The 27,531-nt window shown below is 47.9% G+C and overlaps 1 protein-coding gene across 1 annotated transcript in view; it reads right to left on the reverse strand.

Annotated features, from left to right (window-relative positions):
• Window positions 1–27,531, reverse strand: part of LOC139273904 (uncharacterized) — a 154,044-nt gene that overhangs the window by 85,896 nt on the left and 40,617 nt on the right. Inside the window, exon 6 of the mRNA XM_070890978.1 lies at window positions 856–951. Within this exon, the coding sequence (XP_070747079.1) occupies window positions 856–951 (96 nt within the window). The remainder of the gene's footprint in view (window positions 1–855; window positions 952–27,531) is intronic.

Consider the following 27,531-nt stretch of genomic DNA (forward strand, 5'->3'; position numbering starts at 1 on the left):
AATAGCCTTGAATTGCAGGCCGGAGAGAAGCAGGCACAGCTCATATTCTCCCAATTCTGCGCCTCCTCTGTGCCAGTTGAACACCTGCTCTCCCAGCCATAGGATCACTGAATCAGGACCTGCAACTGAAAAACAATTAGTACAAGTGCCTTCTTTTGCCCTCACTATCTGTTGCTTATTGCAAAAACATCCAAAAAATGCCTGGCTTGGATTTTTTGACAAGTGAATGCTGGCCTTGCCCCCTATAAATCTTCACTACATATTTATTGGGAAACTTATAGAGGCGGACTTCTCAGCTGTCAGTGCCAAAGACTATAACTGGCCAGTGAGTAATGCCTCTTGTAGTTCTGCTGACCGCCAGGCTACACTTTGTTTACTGACTCTTCAACAGTCTCCAAAGTAACCCTGCTTCTGTAGGACTGAGTTGACTTTGACAGAAGCATGTGAGAAAATATGCTCAAATAACTCCATCCATCCCAGAATGCCTATCTAGTTCTACGCCGCCACAAACAACCCACGATAGTGTTTTTTCATCTTCCTACAGATTTTCTTTGTTTGTCTTTGGGTTTTGCAAATTTACTACTTCAGCTGAGAATCCAACGTGTTAATGGCCTTTATATCTTGCGTGCAGAGAGGAATGCCTAATGCTAGATTTCCCTTATTCACAGTGAGCATCCACCTCCTGTGAGTTGTAAAAGCAAGGCAAGCAGCGTTTCCAGCACCTACTCACTTTAGGTGACAACAATTAATTAGCTGGAGAGGAAAAGAAGTATTAATTCTAACACTGGGCGGTGTATGTGCTGCTGGAAAACACTGCTAAATAGGGAGTTCGAGGCCTGTGGGTTTGGCACCTACCTTGGGAAACATTTGCTGAGTTTCTTCCTGCACTTTCTTTTGTTTGCTCACGAGATGGTTTATGTGTTGGAAGTTCGATAATCCTGGAAGCCCACCCTGTAAAGACGTGAATGAACAAAAACTACAGTGAACAGTTATTTAGATGAAAAAAACTTGATGTAGTGAACAGTTATCTCCGTTGAGATGCTGCTGTGTTACAAGTCACAAAGCCTTACATTGTTCACATTGGTGAACATTTTACAGCCTTATCTAAACTGAAGTTCTTAAAAGAGATCAAAATAATATCAGCGCATTATTTTATAAAAGTGCTTAAGGAGTAGGGTCAAAGCTCCATGTAAATAAAATATGGATAAAATAGATATTATTTTGATCTCTTTTCAGGACTTCAGTTTAAGGTTGCAAAACTTTTGTTAACACTGTAGATAAAGAAGACTCTGACTGGTGTACTACTCAACCTAATAGACCAGAAGGTCGTAGGTTCAATTCCCGGTCGGAGCTGAGTTGGCCCGCAGTATCTGGTTGGTATAATTGGTCTCCGTGTTTTTGAGCTAATGAGGAGTCAGCCAGGGTTCCCAATCCTGATTTATATCCAGTGACTCTTGCTGAAAAGTGACTCTTGCTGTTGGTAGATATCGGGTAAGAACAGGAATGGGCTGAGCTGTGATGCTCTCCACAGTTGAGTAGCTGCTGTCATTCACTGCCATTCATTGCCAGATAGCAGAAGGTTACGAGAGTCTGTGCAGCTGTAGCCCTCAAGGGGGAGAACATTTTAAAATTGAAGTATCATAAGACACATGGAGTTTCTAGGTTAATGAGAAACCTGCACATGGTATGAGTGGAATTCTTGCAGCTTTTTTTTTTGCACACAGAAAGGGTCATTTTACAAATTTGTGCTCCTGGTACATGGAGCTCTGCCATGGAGGGCAAAAGGGGAATTTGGGCACATGTCCCCCTCCCACAAGAGTTTATCTATTTCTTGTAGCTGTCCATCATTAAACCCTACTATATGCCTCTACATTTAGCAATAGGCACTGTGTGAAGTTGCTTAAATTGAAGATAATCTTTTCACTATTGGTTACCACTCAATCAAATTAAGTATGGAAAAACACAGGTCAGCCACTTACTGTAGTTAAACCCACATGCACAGTAAACAAAATCATTGGCATGGTAATTTATGCAGCCATTTATGAACCAAAGCTATTTTGAATTTGGCATTAAGAATAAGTTATGTATTGCTTATGTAGAAGATTTCCAGAGACCATTGTACAATATCAGAGCATGGAGGCACTATAGTGCTAATTCTATACATCTACATTGCTGGCGGGATCTTCGCCCACCGGCAGCACGAATCGGAAACTTGCCGCATGTTGTCGTGGGCAGTATGTGCCCGAATTTCCAACTTGTACCGCTGGGGGGCTAGTTCCCAGCCAACAGCACACATGCACAAAATTATCCTACATATTTTATTTTTGTGCAGGTAAATAAATATGCTGTTCTCGTTTCTGATTTTTCTTCTCTTTTCTCCTCTCCTCTCTCATGCTGAGTTACCACACTGCACAGCCTACTGCACAGCCAACAGCCAAGAAACACTGAGGAAGAATTCGCAGGGAGGCCTGGGGGAGTATGTTGGAAAGTGTGAGGTCATGCACTTTGGCAGAAAATAATCAAAGAGAAAGTTATTATTTCAATGGAGAAAAATTGCAAAGTGCTGTAGTACAGCGGGACCTGGGGGTACTTGTGCACAAAAGGATAGTATGCAGGTACAGCAAGTGATCAGGAAGGCCAATGGTATCTTGGCCTTTATTGCAAAGGGGATGGAGTATAAAAGCAGGGAAGTCTTACTACAGCTATACAAGGTATTGGTGAGGCCACACCTGGAATACTGCGTACAGTTTTGGTTTCCAAATTTATGAAAGGATCTACTTGCTTTGGAGGCAGTTCAGAGAAGTTTCACTAGGTTGATTCCGGAGATGAGGGGGTTGACTTATGAGGAAAGGTTGAGTAGGTTGGGCCTCGACTCATTGGAATTCAGAAGAATGAGAGGTGATCTTATCGAAACATATAAGATTATGAGGGGGCTTGACAAGGTGAATGCAGAGAGGATATTTCCACTGATGGGGGAGACTAGAACTAGAGGGCATAATCTTAAAATAAGGGGCCCACCATTTAAAGCTGATGAGGAGAAATTTCTTCTCTCAGAGGGTTATAAATCTGTGGAATTCGCTGCCTCAGAGAGCTGTGGAAGCTGGGACATTGAATAAATTGAAGACAGAAATAGACAGTTTCTTAAACGATAAGGGGATAAGGGGTTATGGGCAGCGGGCGGGGAAGTGGAGCTGAGTCCATGATCAGATCAGCCATGATCTTATTGAATGGTGGAGCAGGCTCAAGGGGCCGTATGGCTTACTCCTGTTCCTATTTCTTGTGTTCTTATGTTCTTAATAGGGGGCAGATGTGGAGCAGAGCCCACCCACTGCCTACATCCGTGACCCCATCCATGTGTTAGTGCTCCTGACCCAGACGAAGTGAGGGAAGAAGGGACAGAATTCTAATTTGCTGCTTTCCCAGTGGCTGTTGATCATCCCATGATTGACTGCCGCAGGGAAAGCGACATTTAAGGAACTGGCCCCATTTCAGGCAGAATTTATTGTGGTAAAAAAAGGCTGGAGACCTGTCAGAACTGGGCCTCATCGCAAACTCTGCCCCCAGTCCCCGCCCCGTGTAACCCCTGACTTTCAAGGAAATCAGTGTCCTCCTCAGAACCAGTAATCTCAGGCCCTCATTGTCATACTTGAGGAGTAGCTGTCAGTGCAGGTATCAGAGGAGCTGTGGGGCTGATTGTGTGATCTGTCACAGCAACCTGAGTTTGTTAGAACATGCTCCCCACACATATCGGTGCTGGTGCAGGGGGCATGCTGATTAGAAGAGATGGTAAATGTCTGCACAGGGGGAAAGTTGGCTGCAGGTATCTTTGCTACAGATGGAAGAGACTTTGCACCTTTTCATTTTGTACCACTTCAAACTGTGAAGTACCTTATTTGAGGCACCAAACTTGCTTCGAGTTAAAGAAAGGCCCACAAAAATATATGGGCCCGAAATTGATGCACTCACTGCCCACTGCCACTGACTGCCGCCGACATTCCTCCTCGGGTTCCGCCCAATGCCAGTTTTGATCTGGTCTGGAGCGGGCGGGAGGGGAGAGCAGTCAGGAACAGCCTTCTGATGTCAGTGGACGGCCGAGTGGCGTAAGTGGACTCCCGCCTGCCGAGATGCCAGATTGGTGCGGATGGGAGTCGGCGCCAGAACGGAGGTGGACCGCTGCGAGGAGGCTGGTCTGTTCCCGACGGTAAGTCTTTACAGGGACTTACCTGTATGGGGTCCCCTGAAGGTGTTCCGATGTTTTTTTAATGCTTTTTCTTTGCAGGTCTTCGACCCTCCGTGGGCCCGACTTAATCCTCAGCGGCACTTGGGCGGCAAGCGCCTTTGCCGCTGAGAATGAGAGCTCCTGCCGGCTGCCGCCCAGATTGGTGGCGTAAGTCCCTCATTTGCTGCCTGTTGCCCTTTGAAGGACCTTTTTGATGAAAACCCTGCCCAAAGTACCGTCAGGTATCTCGGCGGTCCTTTGGGCGGCACTTGGGCGAGCGGGGGCCTTCACCAAATTCGGGCACTATATTTTTAAAAATTAATGCAAATTTCAGACATATGGAAAACATGTCAAATTAAAACATAGTAACAAAAAGGTACAGGTACTGTAAACACTGCAATTAAAAAACCCATACAAATTCTGTTCCCCTTTAAGAGATCCAACATCAATGAAGTAAATTAATAATTCACATTGCTGTATCATTTTGCTATTTTTGGATATTTTGGAATATTCACCTTGAATACACTTGCAACTTCACAGCCAACACATCTACATGCCAGCTCCTTCTATTCTAATTTTCCCATATACGGTAAAAACTAGCTTTGTATTCTTGTGTTATCTGCACCATGGAGCTGTGAGTAAACGCTGCCCATTACCTAGTACTTAGGATCTCTTTCAGCAGATATTTTTGCACCCACCAGCCAAAGTGTGCCAGCACTGGAGTGAGCAGTGTTATCGGGTGTTAGCTGCACAGCTCAAAGACTCCTCTGAGAAGTATCACATCATTAGCAAGCTCCTCAGAACTTTAAAGTCCAGTTCTTAGGTCAACTCCAAATCAGATTAAACTGAAAAAGGGATCAGTAGAGGCAAATGCAAAAAACATGTTTTCTGTCTCATCACTCTGGTTTGCAGTGACATACTCTGATAGTCTGTTGCTTACAATTCATGGAATGAAATGAATTCATCTGTTCCACAAGTAAAATAACAGAGTCCACACATTTAAGGGAGTTTACAGGAAAACTGTCCAAATTGGGCATAGGAAGGAAAACATTAAATCGATAGAATGTGTTTTGCATTTTCAGTCCCAATTCCAAAATGGCTTCTGTGTTATTGGGACTTGCACAAGAGATTGTATTGATTTACTATTAGGCAACATAACATGACAATGATTTCAACAGGGATTTTAATCTTTCCCATCTTTCCTACAAGGCTAAATGGAGTGATCTTCCTGCTGATATCCCATCTGGATCCTGCCGTCTTTTTTTTAAACTGCTCTTCTGAGCAGGCGGCAAAGACACCTGCCTGAAACTGGTGTGAGCCTTCTTTAAATATGCAGATTGAGGTCCGATTACATCATTCACGGGAGGAAGCTCCGGGACCATTTAAATGCCATTTAAGGTAAGTTTAAAAAAAAACTTTCCTTGTAAAACCAGGAAGATTAAGAGTGCTACTCCAGGTCCCACAAGAACAGCTTAGACATCCCCTGCCCTGCGCCCCTCCCCTTTCTTCAACCTAAGCGAGATCCTCTCAAACACCCTTCCCACAACTTATCCTAGTAACAGAAAAGAAAGAATCCATTGGCATATGTAAGTATAAACCTTAATCAGTGAGAAAATGCCATACCTGGAGGTATTGAAAAAAGCTGTGGTCCCGAAATTTTCCCAGAGGGTGTGTGAGGCCAAATTCGACTCGAAGAACATGGTCAGGTTGGGGACCTAGAGGCCCTGCCAATCTTAACACAGGGCCTCATTTGCATCTTGTATTGCTGCCTCCCCCTGTCCTCCCCCCCTCCACCACAGCAGATGGCCAAATGGACAGCATTGCCGGAGGACAGGTGGGGAGATGGGGGTGGGGCCCCAAGATTGGGAGTGCTGAGGAGGGTGGGAAGGACCGAGATCGGGAGGACTGGAGGAAGGAGCCTGCAGATCGGGCTGAGGGAGGCTGGAGATCGGGGCTGGGGGAGGGAGGCTGGAGATCAGGGTGGGGGGAGGCCAAAGGGGGAGGCAGGGAGCATTCTTGCTCCTCCTGGCCCACAAGGAGTCCTAAAAGAGCCACTTACCTTGTGGAGCCAGCAGCTCCCGCATCGGTTCACCAGCTGTGATTCCTCCCAGCACTTGGCTCTCCCCATCACTTTGTGTTAAATTTAAGTCACAGCGCCAATGATATAAGGACATAAGGAATAGGAGCAGGAATAGGTCATTTGGCCCCTCGAGCCTGCTCTGCCATTCAATAAGATCATGGCTGATCTGATCATGGACTCAGCTCCACTTCCCTGCCCGCTCCCCAAACCCTTTACTCCCTTATCGCTCAAAAATCTGTCTATCTCCACCTTAAATATATTTAATGACCCAGCCTCCACAGCTATCTGGTGCAGAGAATTCCATAGATTTACAACCCTCTGAGAGAAGAAATTTCTCCTCATCTCAGTTTTAAATGGGCGGTCCCTTATTCTGAGACTATGTCCCGTAATTTTAGTTTTCCCTATGAGTGGAAATATCCTCTCTGCATCCACCTTGTCGAGCCCCCTGATTATCTTTTAAGTTTCAATAAGATCACCACTCATTCTTCTGAACTCCAATGTGTATAGACCCAACCGACTCTACCTATCCTCATAAGTCAATCCCCTCATCTCTGGAATCAACCTAGTGAACCTTCTCTGAACAGCCTCCAATGCAAGTATATCCTTTCTTAAATATGGAGACCAAAACTGTACGCAGTACCCCAGGTGTGGCCTTACCAATACCCTGTACAGTTGTAGCAGGACTTCTCTGCTTTTATACTCTATGCCCCTTGCAATAAAGACTAACATTCCATTTGCCTTCCTGATTACTTGCTGTACCTGCATACTAACATTTTGTGTTTCATGCACAAGGACCCCCAGGTCCCTCTGTACTGCAGCACTTTGAAATTTTTCTCCATTTAAATTATAATTTGCTTTTCTATTTTTTCTGCCAAAGTGGATAACCTCACAATTTCCCATATTATACTCCATCTGCCAAATGTTTGCCCACTCACTTAGCCTGTCTATATCCCTTTGCAGATTTTTTGTGTCCTCCTCACAATTTGCTTTTCCGCCCATCTTTGTATCATCAGCAAACTTGGCTACATTAGACTCTGTCCCTTCATCCAAGTCATTAATATAGATTGTAAATAGTTGAGGACCCACACCGATCCCTGTGGCACCCCACTAGTCACTGTTTGCCAACCGGAAAATGACCCATTTATCCCGACTCTCTGTTTTCAGTTAGTTAACCAATCCTCTATTCATGCTAATATGTTATCCCAACCCCGTGAGCTCTTATCTTGTGCAGTAATCTTTTATGTGGCACCTTATCGAATGCCTTCTGGAAATCCAAATACACCACATCCACTGGTTCCCCCTTATCCACCCTGCTCGTTACATCCTCAAAGAACTCCAGAAAATTTGTCAAACATGATTTCCCTTTCATAAAACCATGCTGACTCAGCTTGATTGAATCATGCTTTTCCAAATGTCCCACAACTGCTTCCTTAATAATGGACTCCAGCATTTTCCCAATGACAGATGTTTGGCTAACTGGTCTATAATTTCCTGCTTTTTGTTTGCCTCCTTTGCGCCCTAGAATCCAAGGAATTTTGGTAGATTACAATCAATGCATCCACTATGTCTGCAGCTACTTCTTTTAAGACCCTAAGATGTAAGCCATCAGGTCCAAGGGACTTGTCTGCCTTTAGTCCCATTATTTTACCGAGTCATCAGGCTGTGACTTTGGTATGTTAATTAGGCCCCCGCCTGCCATTTGCAGGATCTTTGTTCATGGCCTGAATTCTGCACTTTAATGGAATGGGGTCGGGTTGCTCGATCCTGATAATATTAATTCGCCCTGGAACCCACCGACCCTCTCCCGCCTGTCGAGGATGGTTAAAATCATGGCCTATATCTTAGTACAATGACTTCTTTCCTACGTTACAACAGTGACTATACTTCAAAAGTATTTCATTGGCAGTAAAGCGCTTTGGGACATCTTGAGACCGTGAAAGGCGCTATATAACTGCAAGTCTTTCTTTTTTCCTGCCTCGTTCTTGTGTTATGCAGTACAGCTGCTTCCATTTAGCAGTTTTCATTTTCCCTCTGAAAACAAGATAGCAGCAAGGCTCACAAATTGGTAGAATTATACATATGATGATTCTCAATTCATTGGTTTTACTCCTCTCTGCCACACACCTCTCTGTGAATCAGTGATTCACATCTATGTGGTGCTCCACCAATAGCCTAGCTGAAAAAGCTCTCCTGCTCCTGACTGCTTTCTCCTGATCCTGTAGCTCCATTTAGATGAGAGAGACAAATTCATTTTCTGCCCTTCCAATGTTATTTGATAATGGTGATAGTCCCCCATTGTAATGTATTTGCTTCATGGGTTCTTTGCTTAATAATTCATAGCAACACATTGCTATTAAGAACAAGTGGGTTTATTAGCAAAGGTTTAACAATCACACTACACATGACCAATTCATCCACCTGCTTCATCGTGGATCCCTTGAACCCAACCGACTGGGGTTTTACTGAGTCTTGTGAACACCACGTGACTGGCTAAGCCACTCACAACTCAACAGCTCTACAACTATTTCAGTTGAAACTATGAATCAAGTGCCACTTGATTAAAGGGGGGCACTAAAACTGACAATCTTAAACAAATTAAACTTTAGACATTAGTGGATCAAATTAAAATTTAGTTGCCAGGGGTGATGATGAACTCCAATCCCTCCGGTGCTCGCCTCTCGCGGAAGGTTGCGGAATTGGAGCTGAGGGTGGATTCACTCTGGAGCATCCACGATGCTGAGAATGACGTGAGTAGCACGTGTAGCGAGTTGGTCTTATCGCAGGTGAAGGGTCCACAGCCAGCTAGGGAATGGAAGACCAGCAGGAAAAGCAGTGCAAGGAAGGTAGTGCAGGGGTCCCCTGCGGTCATCCCCCTGCAAAACAGATACACTGCTTTGAGTACTGTTGAGGGGGATCACTCATCAGGGGAGGGCAGCAGCAGCCAAGTTCATGGCACCATGGCTGGCTCTGTTGCACAGGAGGGCAGGAATAAGAGTGGGAGAGCAATAGTGATAGGGGATTCAATTGTAAGGGGAATAGATAGGCGTTTCTGCGGCCGCAAACGAGACTCCAGGATGGTATGTTGCCTCCCTGTTGCAAGGGTCAAGGATGTCTCGGAGCGGGTGCAGGACATTCTGAAAAGGGAGGGTGAACGGCCAGTTGTCGTGGTGCACATTGGTACCAACGACATAGGTAAAAAAAGGGATGAGGTCCTACGAGACGAATTTAAGAAGCTAGGAGCTAAATTAAAAAGTAGGACCTCAAAAGTAGTAATCTCGGGATTGCTACCAGTACCACGTGCTAGTCAGAGTAGAAATCGCAGGATAGCGCAGATGAATACGTGGCTTGAGCAGTGGTGCAGCAGGGAGGGATTCAAATTCCTGGGGCATTGGAACCGGTTCTGGGGGAGGTGGGACCAGTACAAACCGGACGGTCTGCACCTGGGCAGGACCGGAACCAATGTACTAGGGGGAGTGTTTGCTAGTGCTGTTGGGGAGGAGTTAAACTAATATGGCAGGGGGATGGGAACCAATGCAGGGAGACAGAGGGAAACAAAAAGGAGACAAAAGCAAAAGACAGAAAGGAGATGAGTAAAAGTGGAGGGCAGAGAAACCCAAGGCAAAAAACAAAAAGGGCCACTGAATATAAAGGGGCTGCAGGAGGGGTCAAAACTAAAAATCATGGTTTAAAAACTAGGATTAAAACACTCTACCTAAATGCACGCAGCATTCGAAATAAAGTAAATGAGTTGACAGCATAAATCATTACAAATGGGTATGATTTGGTGGCCATTACAGAAACATGGTTGCAGGGTGGCCAAGACTGGGAATTAAACATACAGGGGTATCTGACGATTCGGAAAGATAGACAAGAAGGGAAAGGAGGTGGGGTAGCTCTGTTAATAAAGGATGATATCAGGGCAGTTGTGAGCGAAGATATTGGCTCTAATGAACAAAATGTTGAATCATTGTGGGTGGAGATTAGAGATAGTAAGGGGAAAAAGTCACTGGTGGGCGTAGTTTATAGGCCCCCAAATAATAACTTCACGGTGGGACGGGCAATAATCAAGGGAATAATGGAAGCATGTGAAAAAGGAACGGCAGTAGTCATGGGGGATTTTAACCTACATATCGATTGGTCAACTCAAATTGCATGGGGTAGCCTGGAGGAGGAATTCATAGAATGTATACGGGATTGTTTCTTAGAACAGTATGTAACAGAACCTACAAGGGAGCAAGCTATCTTAGATCTGGTCCTGTGTAGTGAGACAGGAAAAATAAACGATCTCCTAGTAAAAGATCCTCTCGGAATGAGTGATCACAGTATGGTTGAATTTGTAATACAGATTGAGGGTGAGGAAGTTGTGTTAGAAACGAGCGTACTATGTTTAAACAAAGGGGAATGCAGTGGGATGAGGTCAGAGTTGGCTAAAGTAGACTGGAAACACAGACTAAACGGTGGCACACTTGAGGAACAGTGGAGGACTTTTAAGGAGCTCTTTCATAGTGCGCAACAAAAATATATTCCAGTGAAAAAGAAGGGCAGTAAGAGAAGGGATAACCAGCCGTGGATAACCAAGGAAATAAAGGAGAGTATCAAATCAAAGACCAATGCGTATAAGGTGGCCAAGGTTCGTGGGAAACTAGAGGATTGGGAAAATTTTAAACGACAGCAAAGAATGACTAAAAAAGCAATAAAGAAAGGAAAGATAGATTTTGAAGGTAAACTTGCGCAAAAGATAAAAACAAATAGTAAAAGCTTTTACAGATATATAAAACGGAAAAGAGTGACTAAAGTAAATGTTGGTCCCTTAGAAGATAAGAAGGGGGATTTAATAATGGGAAATGTGGAAATGGCTGAGACCTGAAACAATTATTTTGCTTCGGTCTTCACAGTGGAAGACACAAAAACCATGCCAAAAATTGCTGGTCACGGGAATGTGGGAAGGGAGGACCTTGAGACAATCACTATCACTAGGGGGGTAGTGCTGGACAGGCTAATGGGACTCAAGGTAGACAAGTCCCCTGGTCCTGATGAAATACATCCCAGGGTATTAAAAGAGATGGCGGAAGTTATAGCAGATGCATTCGTTATAATCTACCAAAATTCTCTGGACTCTGGGGAGGTATCAGCGGATTGGAAAGCAGCTAATGTAACGCCTCTGTTTAAAAAAGGTGGCAGACAAAAGGCAGGAAACTATAGGCCAGTTAGTTTAACATCTGTAGTGGGGAAAATGCTTGAAACTATCATTAAGGAAGAAATAGTGGGACATCTAGATAGGAATAGTGCAATCAAGCAGACGCAGCATGGATTCATGAAGAGGAAATCATGTTTAACTAATTTACTGGAATTCTTTCAGAATAGAACGAGCATGATGGATAGAGGTGTACCGATGGATGTGGTGTATTTAGATTTCCAAAAGGCATTCGATAAGGTGCCACACAAAAGGTGACTGCAGAAGATAAAGGTACGCGGAGTCAGAGGAAATGTATTAGCATGGATAGAGAATTGGCTGACGAACAGAAAGCAGAGAGTCGGGATAAATGGGTCCTTTTCGGGTTGGAAATTGGTGGTTAGTGGTGTGCCACAGGGATCGGTGCTGGGACCACAACTGTTTACAATATACAGAAATGACCTGGAAGAGGGGACAGAGTGTAGTGTAACAAAATTTGCAGATGACACAAAGATTAGTGGGAAAGCGGGTTGTGTCGAGGACACAGAGAGGCTGCAAAGAGATTGGGATAGGTTCAGCGAATGGGCGAAGGTTTGGCAGATGGAATACAATGTCGGAAATTGTGAGGTCATCCACCTTGGGAAAAAAAAACAGTAAAAGGGAATATTATTTGAATGGAGAGAAATTACAACATGCTGAGATGCAGAGGGACCTGGGGGTCCTTGTGCATGAATCCCAAAAAGTTAGTTTGCAGGTGCAGCAGGTAATCAGGAAGGCGAATGGAATGTTGGCCTTCATTGCGAGAGGGATGGAGTACAAAAGCAGGGAGGTCCTGCTGCAACTGTATAGGGTATTGGTAAGGCCGCACCTGGAGTACTGCGGCAGTTTTGGTCACCTTACTTAAGGAAGGATATACTGGCTTTGGAAGGGGTACAGAGACGATTCACTAGGCTGATTCCGGAGATTAGGGGGTTACCTTATGATGATAGATTGAGTAGACTGGGTCTTTACTCGTTGGAGTTCAGGAGGATGAGGGGTGATCTTATAGAAACATTTAAAATAATGAAAGGGATAGACAAGACAGAGGCAGAGAGGTTGTTTCCACTGGTCGGGGAGACTAGAACTAGGAGGCACAGCCTCAAAATACGGGGAAACCAATTTAAAACCGAGTTGAGAAGGAATTTCTTCTCCCAGAGGGTTGTGAATCTGTGGAATTCTCAGCCCAAGGAAGCAGTTGAGGCTAGCTCATTGAATGTATTCAAGTCACGGATAGATAGATTTTTAACCAATAAGGGAATTAAGGGTTACGGGGAGAGGGCGGGTAAGTGGAGCTGAGTCCACGGCCAGATCAGCCATGATCTTATTGAATGGCGGAGCAGGCTCGAGGGGCTAGATGGCCTACTCCTGTTCCTAATTCTTATGTTCTTATGTTCATACCCATTGACACCGCCTGCTCCATCTCCAGAGACACCCTGGCTTGGATCTAACCATGGAAGAGAGGCAGGCAGTCGGGCTGAACGACCCCCTCGACCGTTCACTGCGTGGACCGTGCCCAGGAACAGGCCTATGAGGAGGTCTTCTGACCTGCTCGCTCCCCTCCACACAGGGTGCTCAAAGATCAGGAGTGTGGAACTGAAGAGTAACCAGAAGTTGAGCAGCAGCTCCTTCAAATATTGGAAGAGGGGCTGCAACCTCGCACATTCAACATAGATGTGGAACACGGACTCCTCCAGACCGCAGAAATTGTAAGCGGCCTGGGAGTCTGTGAACCGACTTAAAAATCTATTGCACGGGATTGCTCCGTGCAACACCCTCCAGGCCAAGTCCCCAATAAATAGTGGGAGGACTCCCGTGTAGAGAGCACTCCATTGGAGACCCCCGCCTCCTCCGGATGGCAAGATGGTGCGCCATGGCGTGTCCGGACGGCAGACGAGGATGGCAAGGTGGAGAGTGTGCAGGAGCAGCCTGTACAGGAATCCTCTCTGCGCAGAACTGAGAGGCACGGAGGGGATTTCCCGGAGGAGGCTCAAGTTATGAGGCGCCGGCTCCTGAGGGAGGTTTCAGGGCTTGACGCCGATGAGGAATTCTGTCCGGACGGGAGTCAGTTCGGACGGGACCTCCCCACGTGCTTGGGCCTCCTCGACAGACCTAACGGAGTCAGGGCCCAGTGCTGTTTTTAGCGACTCGAAGGCATCGGCCACGCGCTGGATGTCGGCCCAGTTTAGGCGCCGTGTCAACACCTCTGGCGCCATCCAGCCCGTTCCTCCGCCATCGAGCAGGTCCCTGACCCTGGTCACCTTGCCAAACACAGCCCTCTCATCCGCCTGCCACCTAAAACCGCGGTCGTGGAGGTACGTATTGCTGAGCAGCTGCTCCCGAAAGACAGCCGCCACTCCAGACGGTGGAGAACTGCGCTTGGTGGTGACTTTGTTCCAGATCCTGATGAGTTCCTGGTAAAAGACATGCAGCCCCTGGACGGCGGTCCTGATGCCCCCGAAGCTCACAAACAGGAGCTGCGTGTCGTAATTGAGGGTGTACTGCCGGTGGAAGAAATACGTCACCAGCGCACGCCACCTAGGAGGGGGCTCGACGTAAAGGTATCTCTGCAGGGTCTGAAGACGGAAAGTCACTAGCTGGGCGCTGACGCACACCAACGACTGACTGCCCTCCCGAAGCAGGAGACTCAAGACCTCGGCAGAGACCCAGTGCTTCCTGTTGTTCCAGAAGAAGTCCACCAGCTTCTTCTGTATCTTGGTGACAAGCGCAGGGGGAGGGGTCAAAGTGACCAGCCAGTACCACAGCATAGCGGCCACCAGCTGGTTTATGACTAGCGCTCGACCCCTGTAGGACAGCACTCGGAGCAGTCCTGTCCAGTGCCCTTGGCGAGCGGCGACCTTGGCCTCCAGCTCTTGCCAGTTCGCCGGCCAGGCTTCCTCGTCGGGGCTAAGGTAGACTCCCAGATAGAGGAGATGGGTCGTGCTCCAGGCAAAAGGCCTGAGCTCCTCCGGCAGGGAATCCACCCACCACTGACCCACCAGGAGTCCGGAACATTTCTCCCAGTTGATCCTGGCGGAGGATGCGGCCGAGTAAATCTCCTGGCACTCACGCATCCTCTGCAGGTCAGCGGGATCCTCTACCACGAGGAGCACGTCATCGGTGTAAGCCGAGAGGACGACCTCCATGTCCGGCCCTTGCAGAGCCAATCCCGTTAAACCTCGTCCGCAGGAGGCGCAGGAAAGGCTCCACGCAAACGGCGTATAACTGGCCGTCTCCCAAAGCGAAGGGGCGCCGTCAAGGACCCGTTAACCTTAATCAGACACTCCGCGGGGGCGTACAAAAGTCGGATCCGGGCGACGAAATGCGTCCCGAGCCCGAAAGCGCGCAGAGTTCCGAACAGATAGTCGTGATCCACCCTGTCAAACGCCTTCTCCTGATCTAGGGAAAGCGAGGCGACCAACAGATCAGCCCTCTGGGCAACAGCTCTACAACTCTTTTAGTGGAACAAAATAAACATTAAATCAAGTGCCCCCCGATCTGGGGGACACTCCAAACACTTTGCTCGTGCCCTTTTTTTTGTTTTGTTTTTATGGTGATTTTTGTTTTTTTTTTCGGTATTAAAATAATAATTATTTCCAAGTGCCCCCTATAAAAGGGGAGGGGGACACTAAAAACCCCGGCAATTAAAACAAATTACACTTTAAATCATAAAATCAAATTAAAATTTGGTTGCCGGGCGTGATGATGCACTCCAGTCCCTCCGGTGCCCACCTCTCGCGGAAGGCCACAAGCGTACCGGTGGACACCGCCTGCTCCATCTCTAGGGACACCCTGGCCCGGATGTAGGCGCGGAAGAGAGGCAGGCAGTCATGCTGAACGACCCCCTCAACCGCCCGCTGCCTGGACCGGCTGATGGCACCCTTGGCCGTGCCCTGAAGCAGTCCTACGAGGAGGCCCTCAGACCTACCCGCTCCCCTCCGCACAGGGTGCCCAAAGATCAGGAGTGTAGGACTGAAGTGCAGCCAGAATTTCAGGAGCAGCCCCTTTAAATATTGGAACAGGGGCTGCAACCTCGCACACTCCATAAAAAAATGGAACACGGACTCTTCCAGACCGCAGAAATTGCAGGCGGCCTGGGAGCCCGTGAACCGGCTTAAAAATTTATTCCGTGCACCACCCTCCAGGCCAAGTCCCCGATGAATAGTGGGAGGACTCCCGCAAAGAGTACCCTCTATCGGGGACCCCCGCCTCCTCCGGACACCAAGATTGTACGCCATGGCGTGTCCGGACGGCAGGCGAGGATGGCAAAGTTGAGGGTGTGCAGGAGCAGCCTGTACAGGAAATCTCTCCGCGCAGAACTGAAAGGCATGGAAGGGATTTCTCCGAGGTGGCTCAAGTTGTGAAGCGCTGGCTCCCAAGGGAGGTTCCGGGGTTTGGCGCCGATGAGGAATTCCGTCCGGACGGGGGTCAGTTCGGATGGGATCTCCCCACGTGCTTGAGCCTCCTCGATACACCTAACGGAGTCAGGGCCCAGAGCTGTTTTTAGCGACTCGATGGCATCGGCCGCGCGGTGGACGTCGGCCGAATTTAGGCGCCGCGCCAGCGTGTCTGGCGCCATCCAATCCGCTCCTCCGCCATCGAGCAGGTCCCTGACCCTGGTCACCTCACCAGCCACAGCCCTCTCGTCCGACTGCTACCTAAAACCTCGGTCGTGGAGGTACGGATTCCCGAGCAGCGGCTCCTGCAGGACAGCCTTCACTCCAGCCGGTGGAGAGCTGCGCTTGGTAGAGACTTTGTTCCAGACCCTGGTGAGTTCCTTGTAAAAGACAGGCAGCCCCTGGACGGCGGTCCTGACGCCCCGCAAGCTCACAAACAGGAGCTGCGTGTCGTAGTTGAGGCCGTGCTGCTGGCGGAAGAAATACGTCACCAGCGCACGCCACTTAGGAGGGGGCCCGATGTAAAGGTATCTCTGCAGGGTCTGAAGATGGAAAGTCGCGAGCTGGGCGCTGACGCACACCAACGACTGACCGCCCTCCCTAAGCGGGAGACTCAAGACCGCGGCAGAGACCCAGTGCTTCCTGTTGTTCCAGAAGAAGTCCACCAGCTTCTTCTGTATCTTGGCGACAAACGCAGGGGGAGAGGTCAAAGTGACCAGCCGGTACCACAGCATAGCGGCCACCAGCTGGTTTATGACTAGCGCTCGACCCCTGTAGGACAGCACTCGAAGCAGTCCTGTCCAGCGTCCTAGGCGAGCGGTGACCTTGGCCTCCAGCTCTTGCCAGTTCGCCGGCCAGGCTTCCTCGTCCGGGCTAAGATGGACTCCCAGATAGAGGAGATGGGTCATGCTCCAGGCAAAAGGCCTGAGCTCCTCCGGTAGGGAGTCCACCCGCCACTGACCCACCAGGAGTCCGGAACATTTCTCCCAGTTGATCCTGGCGGAGGATGCGGCCGAGTAAATCTCCTGGCACTCACGCATCCTCCGCAGGTCAGCGGGATCCTCTACCGCGAGGAGCACGTCATCGGCGTAAGCCGAGAGGACGACCTCCACGCCCGGCCCTTGCAGAGCCAGTCCCGTCAACCGCGTCCGCAGGAAAGGCTCCACGCAAATGGCATATAACTGGCCGGACATGGGGCATCCCTGGCGCACCCCTCTCCCAAAGCGAAGGGGCGCCGTCAAGGACCCGTTAACCTTAATCAGACACTCCGCGGCGGCGTACAAAAGTCGGATCCAGGCGACGAAATGCGTCCCGAACCCGAAAGCGCGCAGAGTTCCGAGCAGATAGTCGTGATCCACCCTGTCGAACGCCTTCTCTTGGTCAAGAGATAGGAAGGCGACCGACAGACCAGCCCTCTGGGCAACAGCTCTACAACTCTTTTGGTTGGATAACAAAAACAGTTAAGTTAAGTGTCCTCCAATCTGGGGGACACTCCAAACATTTTTCAACTGCCCTTTTTTTGGGTTTTTTTAAAAACTTTTTTTTTTGTTTTTTTTTTGATTTTTTGGGCAATAAAATCATAAAGTTTACATGTGCCCCCTATAAAAGGGGAGGGGGACACTAAAAACCCCGGCAATTAAAACAAATTAAACTTTAAATCATAAAATCAAATTAAAATTTGGTTGGCGGGGGTGACAATGCACTCCAGACCCTCCGGCGCCCACCTCTCGCGGAAGGCCACGAGCGTACCGATGGACACCGCGTGCTCCATCTCCAAGGACACCCTGGCCCGGATGTAGGCGCGGAAGAGAGGCAGGCAGTCAGGCTGAACGACCCCCTCGACCGCCCGCTGCCTGGACCGGCTGATGGCACCCTTGGCCGTGCCCTGGAGCAGTCCTACGAGGAGGCCCTCGGACCTACCCGCTCCCCTCCGCACAGGGTGCCCAAAGATCAGGAGTGTGGGACTGAAGTGCAGCCAGAATTTCAGGAGCAGCCCCTTTAAATATTGGAACAGGGGCTGCAACCTCGCACACTCCATAAAAAAATGGAACACGGACTCTTCCAGACCGCAGAAATTGCAGGCGGCCTGGGAGCCCGTGAACCGACTTAAAAATTTATTGCATGGGACTGCTCCGTGCACCACCCTCCAGGCCAAGTCCCCGATAAATAGTGGGAGGACTCCCGCATAGAGTGCCCTCCATCGGGGACCACCGCATCCTCCGGACGGCAAGATGGTACGCCATGGCGTGTCCGGACGGCAGACGAGGATGGCAAAGTTGAGTGTGTGCAGAAGCAGCCTGTACAGGAAACCCCTCCGCGCAGAACTGAAAGGCACGGTGGGGTTTCCCCGAGGCGGCTCAAGTTGTGAGGCGCCTGCTCCCAAGGGAGGTTCCGGTGTTTGGCGCCGATGAGGAATTCCGTTCGGACGGGGGTCAGTTCGGACGGGATCTCCCCACGTGCTTGAGCCTCCTCGACACACCTAACGGAGTCAGGGCCCAGAGCTGTTTTTAGCGACTCGATGGCATCGGCCGTGCGGCGGATGTCAGCCGAATTTAGGCGCCGTGCCAGCATGTCTGGCGCCATCCAGCCCGCTCCTCCGCCATCGAGCAGGTCCCTGACCCTGGTCACCTCACCAGCCACAGCCCTCTCGTCCGACCGCCACCTAAAACCTCGGTCGTGGAGGTACGGATTCCCGAGCAGCGGCTCCTGCAGGACAGCCGCCACTCCAGCCAGTGGAGAGCTGCGCTTGGTGGAGACTTTGTTCCAGACCCTGGTAAGTTCCTTGTAAAAGACAGGCAGCTCCTGGACGGCGGTCCTGACGCCCCCCAAGCTCACAAACAGGAGCTGCGTGTCGTAGTTGAGGCCGTGCTGCTGGTGGAAGAAATACGTCGCCAGCGCACGCCACCTAGGAGGGGGCTCGACGTAAAGGTATCTCTGCAGGGTCTGAAGACGGAAAGTCGCGAGCTGGGCACCGACGCACACCAACGACTGACCGCCCTCCCTAAGCGGGAGACTCAAGACTGCGGCAGAGACCCAGTGCTTCCTGTTGTTCCAGAAGAAGTCCACCAGCTTTTTCTGTTTCTTGGCGACAAACGCAGGGGGAGGGGTCAAAGTGACCAGCCGGTACCACAGCATAGCGGCCACCAGCTGGTTTATGACTAGCGCTCGACCCCTGTAGGACAGCACTCGGAGCAGTCCTGTCCAGCGCCTCCAGCACTTGCCAGTTCGCCGGCCAGGCTTCCTCGTCAGGGCTAAGGTAGACTCCCAGATAGAGGAGGTGGGTCATGCTCCAGGCAAAAGGCCTGAGCTCCTCCGGCAGGGAGTCCACCTGCCACTGACCCACCAGGAGTCCGGAACATTTCTCCCAGTTGATCCTGGCAGAGGATGCGGCCGAGTAAATCTCCTGGCACTCACGCATCCTCCGCAGGTCAGCAGGATCCTCTACCGTGAGGAGCACGTCATCGGCGTAAGCCGAGAGGACGACCTCCACGACCGGCCCTTGCAGAGCCAGTCCCGTCAACCTCGTCCGCAGAAGGCGCAGGAAAGGCTCCACACAAATGGCATATAACTGGCCGGACATGAGGCATCCCTGGCGCACCCCTCTCCCAAAGCGAAGGGGCGCCGTCAAGGACCCGTTACCCTTAATTAGACACTCCGCGGCAGCGTACAAAAGTCAGATCCGGGCGACGAAATGCGTCTCGAACCCGAAAGCGCGCAGAGTTCCGAACAGATAGTCGTGATCCACCCTGTCAAACGCCTTCTATTAGTCGAGAGATAGGAAGGCGACCGACAGACCAGCCCTCTGGGCAACAGCTCTACAAACCTGTGAGCATTTTCACAGGTGAATACATTACACCCATTATCAAAAGACCTATTGACCTCACCATCATCCTCATATACCAAGAGTGGTCACTCGGGTGAGATATCCAGTGTCTACGGAACCACATTCCAGCATTAGACACTTCAGGAAAAGATGAGCAATGGAAAAAATCATAAGCAAGGACGCTGTGAGAAGCGTGAAACCATACAATTAGCCGCATGCTCTATTCTGCTTCTCTTCCTGCAATAGGCCTGGAGAAGTGTGCTTGGCAGAGCTGGAGCAGAATGTTCTGCCACCAGGCAGACATGTTTGTCATTCAAGTCGTGAGAATTCACACTAATAAAATACTTGTCAGCACAAGTCACTGCTACTCTTCTTACCCCCTTCCTAATTTCAACTAGACAGATACCTGCAGGAGTTACACACCCTTACTAACATGATACACAGCCCTACTAAACAGAGTTAGATACTCATTGACAAGTGTAACAACCAGCAGCACTAACTGCATGGGTCACAAGTACAGATCTGGAGTATATATAATATAGAATTTCCTGGTAACAAACTGCGAATTATTCCTTTATAAACTTGCAAGTTATGTCACAGGTATTAATCACTCGGTGTGAATGGTATCATACAGCAATATTATGGAGCACATTGGCTTTGGGTATCTGAACGGGTGCAGAACACCAGTAAAGAAGCAGATCACTGAACAAAGCCGCCCCATACATTTTACTGTGAATAGTATATACAACCTGCCTTTCATACAACAAAACCGTTTGTATTTATCAAAATGTTCTGGAGCACATACAAGTCAATAATTTAATCTCAGGGTTTAGATAATGGTTGGAAACTGCATTCATTGCCTACAATTTTAGAATATTTGGGCTAAATTACTGCCTGATAATCATTCCGAATATCAATTATTCTCCACTTATTTTTACCATACTTATCCTCTACTTGAGCCCAGATATTACTCTGTGTGATATTTGTGAATGATGCAATCATATGACATTATTTTATCCAACTGGTGTTAAGTTGTTTATTTCACACCACCATTACAATAAGAAAGAATATAATAAAAAATGAGCAAAGTGTTCCTAAACAGTACTGTGCTGAGAGTTCCGAGACAAGCCATTTAAAATCAAACCCAGCTTGAACCTATACTTTTCCTGAAATGAGATAAAAATCAGGGCCTGGAGTATCTGCTCAATTGCGCTTGTTTTTCAATGTAATTCGCCCAAAATTGGTGTAACTGGCACAAAAGATCGCAGAATTCTAAGCACAAATTCCGCTCAGCGCAACCCGAGTTTCCGCAATCTTTTGTGCTAGTTTTAAAAAATTGCACTCGAAGCTATCCCCGCCCACAAAACTGGCCACTCCCCCAGAACTGGCTACGCCCCCAGGATGAATGAATCATCATTGGGAGTTTCCGCTAATTGTACTCGTTTGCGCGCCTTCCAGTTGGCTCTAAACTTAAGCTGCAGCTTTTGGGCGCAAGGACCCTAATAGGTACCTTTCGAAAGGTTTTGAATTTTTTTTTGAATTTACTAAGGAAATGATTACTGTAAACTACTCTAACTAGAAAATAGTATTTTGTTAAAAGTTATTTTCCATCATTTAAAATGGGTCACTCACAAGTAGTGGATTGACACTGATTTAAAATGCTTATTTTTTGTGATAAACCCATTTCCAGCTGTATTAATCAAACTGCACCAAGTTGCCACTCTTAAATATAACAAGGAATATTTTTAAAGCAAACTTAAAATAATATTTTAAAACGTTGCCCAAGTGCGCTGATTCATGGTAGATTTTGCATTTGCCGATATGTAAATGAGCTTGAGCGGAAATTTGGGCGGAACAAAACACTTTTCAAAACGAGCGCAAATTTGGTGGTAATTTGTGCTGGAATCACCGATTATGGCCAAAGCGGAAACTCTACCCCCGGTAGTTTACAATTACCACATTGGCTGTACTGCGCACTGCGGTAAGTTTCAAACTGTTCTGGTTCCTATAGTGCAGTATAACTGGAGTATTAGTGTCATCTGTTATATTGTGCTGGTTCTGTTTCTGTTTTGGGTGTATTGATTGTCCTTGGAAGTTGCAGCCCCTGGTCCTCTGTAAACGGTGTTGTGGTTCATGTTGGTGTGCTTACTGGCCTGGACAACAGGCGAGTGCGGGCATTGGCTGATCGGGGGGGTTGAGGTGGGGGCTGGAGGTGGCTTCGGTATTTTGGTCCACTGTGTGGGGTGTGGTAGGACAGTTGTGGCAGTCCACATTAGTGGACTTGTACTTGGGCTCTTTATCCTCTATGTGGGGGCGGGAATGGGGAGCGCCGTTACTAATAATGGGAGCAGGCCTTCAGCTGTTGTCCTATGGAAGGCAGGGCGGGGTGGTCTTTGAAGATTTTACAGTCTCTCAGACAACAACATTCCTCATAGCCCAGTGGGATAGCAGATCATCAGCTCCACTGAGGGAAGAGTTGCTGGGACTGCTGGCAGAATCTAAGAGGTGAGCATATTTCAACACTAGCACTCACCACTATTGTGGGGGCGGGGGGCTGCTTTTAGATTGAGAGCACTGGGAGCTAATATAACAAGTGAGTTAGCAGCAGGATTCGCAATTTAGTCAGTGCTCCAGTTGGGACTGTTAAGCACTTCTCTGATGTTTTGAACAGGGTGGGGGCTGGGGGGGGGGGCAGCGGGGGGAGAAGTGGGGTATGCGGGGGTGTGGGGGAGGGGTGGGAGAAGGCACCGAGAATTGGCAGACCAGCTCTCACAGTATTTCAATGCTTTCCTAGATGGAGTCCTTAAGTACTTTGGTTCGGTATTCACGAAGGAGGACACGAACAACCTTCCGGTTATAAAAGGGGTCGGGGGGTCTAGTAAGGAGGAGGAACTGAGGGAAATCCTTATTAGCCGGGAAATTGTGTTGGGGAAATTGATGGGATTGAAGGCCGATAAATCCCCAGGGCCTGATGGACTGCATCCCAGAGTACTTAAGGAGGTGGCCTTGGAAATAGTGGATGCGTTGACAGTCATTTTCCAACATTCCATTGACTCTGGATCAGTTCCTATGGAGTGGAGGGTAGCCAATGTAACCCCACTTTTTAAAAAAGGAGGGAGAGAGAAAACGGGGAATTATAGACCGGTCAGCCTGACATCGGTAGTGGGTAAAATGATGGAATCAATTATTAAGGATGTTATAGCAGTGCATTTGGAAAGAGGTGACATGATAGGTCCAAGTCAGCATGGATTTGTGAAAGGGAAATCATGCTTGACAAATCTTCTGGAATTTTTTGAGGATGTTTCCAGTAGAGTGGATAAGGGAGAACCAGTTGATGTGGTATATTTGGACTTTCAGAAGGCGTTCGACAAGGTCCCACACAAGAGATTGATGTGCAAAGTTAGAGCACATGGGATTGGGGGTAGTGTACTGACATGGATTGAGAACTGGTTGTCAGACAGGAAGCAAAGAGTAGGAGTAAATGGGTACTTTTCAGAATGGCAGGCAGTGACTAGTGGGGTACCGCAAGGTTCTGTGCTGGGGCCCCAGCTGTTTACACTGTACATTAATGATTTAGATGAGGGGATTAAATGTAGTATCTCCAAATTTGCGGATGACACTAAGTTGGGTGGCAGTGTGAGCTGCGAGGAGGATGCTGTGAGGCTGCAGAGCGACTTGGATAGGTTAGGTGAGTGGGCAAATGCATGGCAGATGAAGTATAATGTGGATAAATGTGAGGTTATCCACTTTGGTGGTAAAAACAGAGAGACAGACTATTATCTGAATGGTGACAGATTAGGAAAAGGGGAGGTGCAACGAGACCTGGGTGTCATGGTACATCAGTCATTGAAGGTTGGCATGCAGGTGCAGCAGGCGGTTAAGAAAGCAAATGGCATGTTGGCCTTCATAGCAAGGGGATTTGAGTACAGGGGCAGGGAGGTGTTGCTACAGTTGTACAGGGCATTGGTGAGGCCACACCTGGAGTATTGTGTACAGTTTTGGTCTCCTAACCTGAGGAAGGACATTCTTGCTATTGAGGGAGTGCAGCGAAGGTTCACCAGACTGATTCCCGGGATGGCGGGACTGACCTATCAAGAAAGACTGGATCAACTGGGCTTGTATTCACTGGAGTTCAGAAGAATGAGAGGGGACCTCATAGAAACATATAAAATTCTGACGGGGTTAGACAGGTTAGATGCAGGAAGAATGTTCCCAATGTTGGGGAAGTCCAGAACCAGGGGTCACAGTCTAAGGATAAGGGGTAAGCCATTTAGGACCGAGATGCGGAGGAACTTCTTCACCCAGAGAGTGGTGAACCTGTGGAATTCTCTACCACAGAAAGTTGTTGAGGCCAATTCACTAAATATATTCAAAAAGGAGTTAGATGAGGTCCTTACTGCTAGGGGGATCAAGGGGTATGGCGAGAAAGCAGGAATGGGGTACTGAAGTTGAATGTTCAGCCATGAACTCATTGACTGGCGGTGCAGGCTAGAAGCGCCGAATGGCCTACTCCTGCACCTATTTTCTATGTTTCTATGTTTCTATGTGAGTTCCAAGGGCTGACTTTGGGCGAGCACATTAGGCAGAAGAAGTCGGTCTTCCTGAACAGGAACCCGAAAAAAACTTCCAGAAAGTTCTCGATCTCGGAGTAGGGGAGCGGAATCCCCTGGATTGGCAATCGGAATTTGGGAGCTGCTAGCTGATATCTGGTAACCTTCTTAGGTGGCATGCTGTGGGAAAAGTGATGTCTTATTTTACTGGTTTTCCCTCCTCTGAGAACTAATTTCCAGCAGAACGTGGTGTTGGAGTTCAGAGCTCTTGCCTTAGGCTGCTCCCTGGATCACGATGTCAGCATGTCCGACCCTGTACAATCCTCATCACTTGTAGCGGGCACAGTGGAGTTAACACGATTTTCCTGCTATAAGTTGTAGACAGTAAAACCAATCTCCACTGCTGTGGATTGGTGTAAGTTGCAGCTTCCACTCAGTTCCTATACTGACCCAGAGAAGAGTCAACAGAAACTGCGAGGTTTCTAGCAAAGAGAGAATTGTGGGAGAGACACATAGCAGCACTGACATTTCCTAGAGTCCTCATCGGGGAGAAAAAACAAACATTGCACGGTGTTAAATATTGTAAAGGGGTGAAGGAGGTGCAAAGAACTACCCGAAATAGTCGGCGCGCTTCATGTGTTATAAGCGGTGCCTTTCCCATGGTACTCCTCGAAGAGCAGGGGCGATTTTCCTGGTGTCCTGGCCAATTACGTATCCAATCATCCAACATCTAAAAAACAGATTATCTGGTCATTGTCACATTGCTGTTTGTGGGAGCTTGCTGTGCACAAATTGGCTGCCACTTTCCCTACATTTACAGCAGTGACTACACTTCAAAAATTACATCAGTGGCTGTAAAACACTTTGGGATGTCCTGAGGTCATGAAAGACGCTATATAAATACAAGTCTTTCTCGCTTTCTTTTTGTAATTGACTCTAATGGTACTGGCAAATGGTTAGCGCCATTCGCCCGATATGGGCAGCTGTCCGTGATAAGCATGGACAGAGTAAGTGGTGGGCATTGTAATCATTGTCTATTCTGCCATTTAGAGTAGCTTTATACTAATGGAAAATCAATTCTTATTGATCTGATGAGCTGCATTCATAGAATCATAGAATGGTTACAGCATAGAAGGCGGCCATTCGGCCCACTGAGCCTGTGCTGACTCTCAAGCTAGTCCCACACCCCTGCTCCTTCCCTGTAGCCCTGCAATTATTTTTCCTTCAGATACACATCCAGCTCCCTTTTGAAAGATAAAATTGAGTCTACCTCCACCACCCTTTCAGGATGTGGTGCATTGTGCAATATAAAATGATGCACATCATGGGCTGTGGGCCGAGGTTATGAATGCAAGCTCAAATACCAAATCTTCCGATCCAGAGCTGAATGCCATAAACTGAGCCCAGCTAGCACTCTTTAATTAAAGTACTGTAGTGTGAGATGATAATGTATACCTACAGCCTGATTTAGGAAAAATACTACTTTCCAGATCTACTTCAGCAGCTTTTTGAATATAATACACTATTTTCTCTTTTGTTCTTCCCCTTTTAAACAGTATTTTTCTCATTGCTTTTTTTATCATGCTTCTGTGAACAATTTCTCTTGCTCAAGTTAGATTGATGGCAACAAGGAATGAGCTAAAATCTGTTTGTCCTGGCCCAGGCAGGGTAAACAGTGGCCCATGTGGCTTACCTTAGGTAGGAGGTCGGATGAAAGACCTGCCTGGCCTCCTCACGGTTTGGTGACATTCCCAGTAATCCTCACAGCCATTGGAAGCAATTACAAAAGTCAGCTGAAAGTACTCATAAGAGGTTTAATGGTCAAATTGTGTAGGACTGAACTTCTAAAGAATGCGGTGGATCACAGAGCTTAAGACAGGATGTATACATGGACAGACCACAAAGCTAATGATAGATACTATATCAATAAGTGCACTGCTTCCTTGCAATAACTGATGCAGATTATCCAAAATGAGTGGAATCTAAAAATTGATTTTTACAGCAAGGTTCACAGCAGCAAGAAAATCCGTATTGTTTTAACTGTGAAATTTAAATCAATTACTGTTTGTGCTATCCCATGCAATATTTTAAATAAACACTTCTCTGGCCTGAAAATGTTTAATATACCATTCAGGGATTTTCACACCTTTAGTTCCATCTCCCCTCTCCAATTTTCTTGCCTTCTGCACAGATTGGCTGTTGCACTTACTCACAAAGCAACAGTGACACATTTCAAAAAGTACTTTGTTGGACGTGAAGTGTTTTGGAGATCTTGAAAAATCTATTAAGGTGTGTTCTCTTCCCCTCCCGAAGATGCCAACACATGCTGACACAATGTTCCTTCTACCCTCCAACACCATGCGTGAGCCTAGACAGGTGAGTGTCATCAAGCTTTTTGACCATAGGTTGCAGTATTATTTAGCCCAATCCTTTTCTCATCTGACACCCAGACTCACGCAGACGCTCTATCATGAGTTAGTAACAGGAACCCCAAGTGATTCTTGCCCTTCTTTTGCCCAGGGTGCTGGGCAACCCCAAAGCTATCCTGGTTGAAAATTAACTTGGCACGGATCAAAGATTGAAAGCAGACCTTCCTGCTGGCTCTGTGTGGCTGAATTTCATTCTAACCGATACACTGGAGAAATGAATCATCAGGAGAGCCTCTTCCTTCCGGTTTTACTTTTGTACACCATTGAGAAGCTAATATCCTGAAGTTGAACATACATTTCCAGTTTTACTGACACCTTTAAATCCTTACTCCTGTATTGTGAATGGCTTCAAGAGAGGATAGGTATTTGTTTATACTGTGTCATGCAGCGAGAAAAAGCACAGTACCAAGGAGTTTCTGTAGGGTTTTCCCAATTATCCGTCATAACTTTGATGGAAGATCTGTAGAAACCTTGGGGAAAGGACATTAACAGCGTTTATGCCATTTCTCTGGAGTTTCCGCAGACCTTAAGAACATCTCATGGAAACGTTTAAAATTCTGACGGGTTTAGACAGGGTAGATGCAGGAAGAATGTTCCCAATGTTGGGGAAGTCCAGAACCAGGGGTCACAGTCGAACGATAAGGGGTAAGCCATTTAGGACTGAGATGAGGAGAAACTTCTTCACCCAGAGAGTGGTGAACCTGTGGAATTCTCTACCACAGAAAGTTGTTGAGGCCAATTCACTAAATATATTCAAAAAGAAGTTAGATGTAGTCCTTACTACTAGGGGGATCAAGGGGTATAGCGAGAAAGCAGGAATGGGG

Source organism: Pristiophorus japonicus, chromosome 9, assembly GCF_044704955.1.
Source record: "Pristiophorus japonicus isolate sPriJap1 chromosome 9, sPriJap1.hap1, whole genome shotgun sequence".
NCBI lineage: Eukaryota > Metazoa > Chordata > Chondrichthyes > Pristiophoridae > Pristiophorus > Pristiophorus japonicus.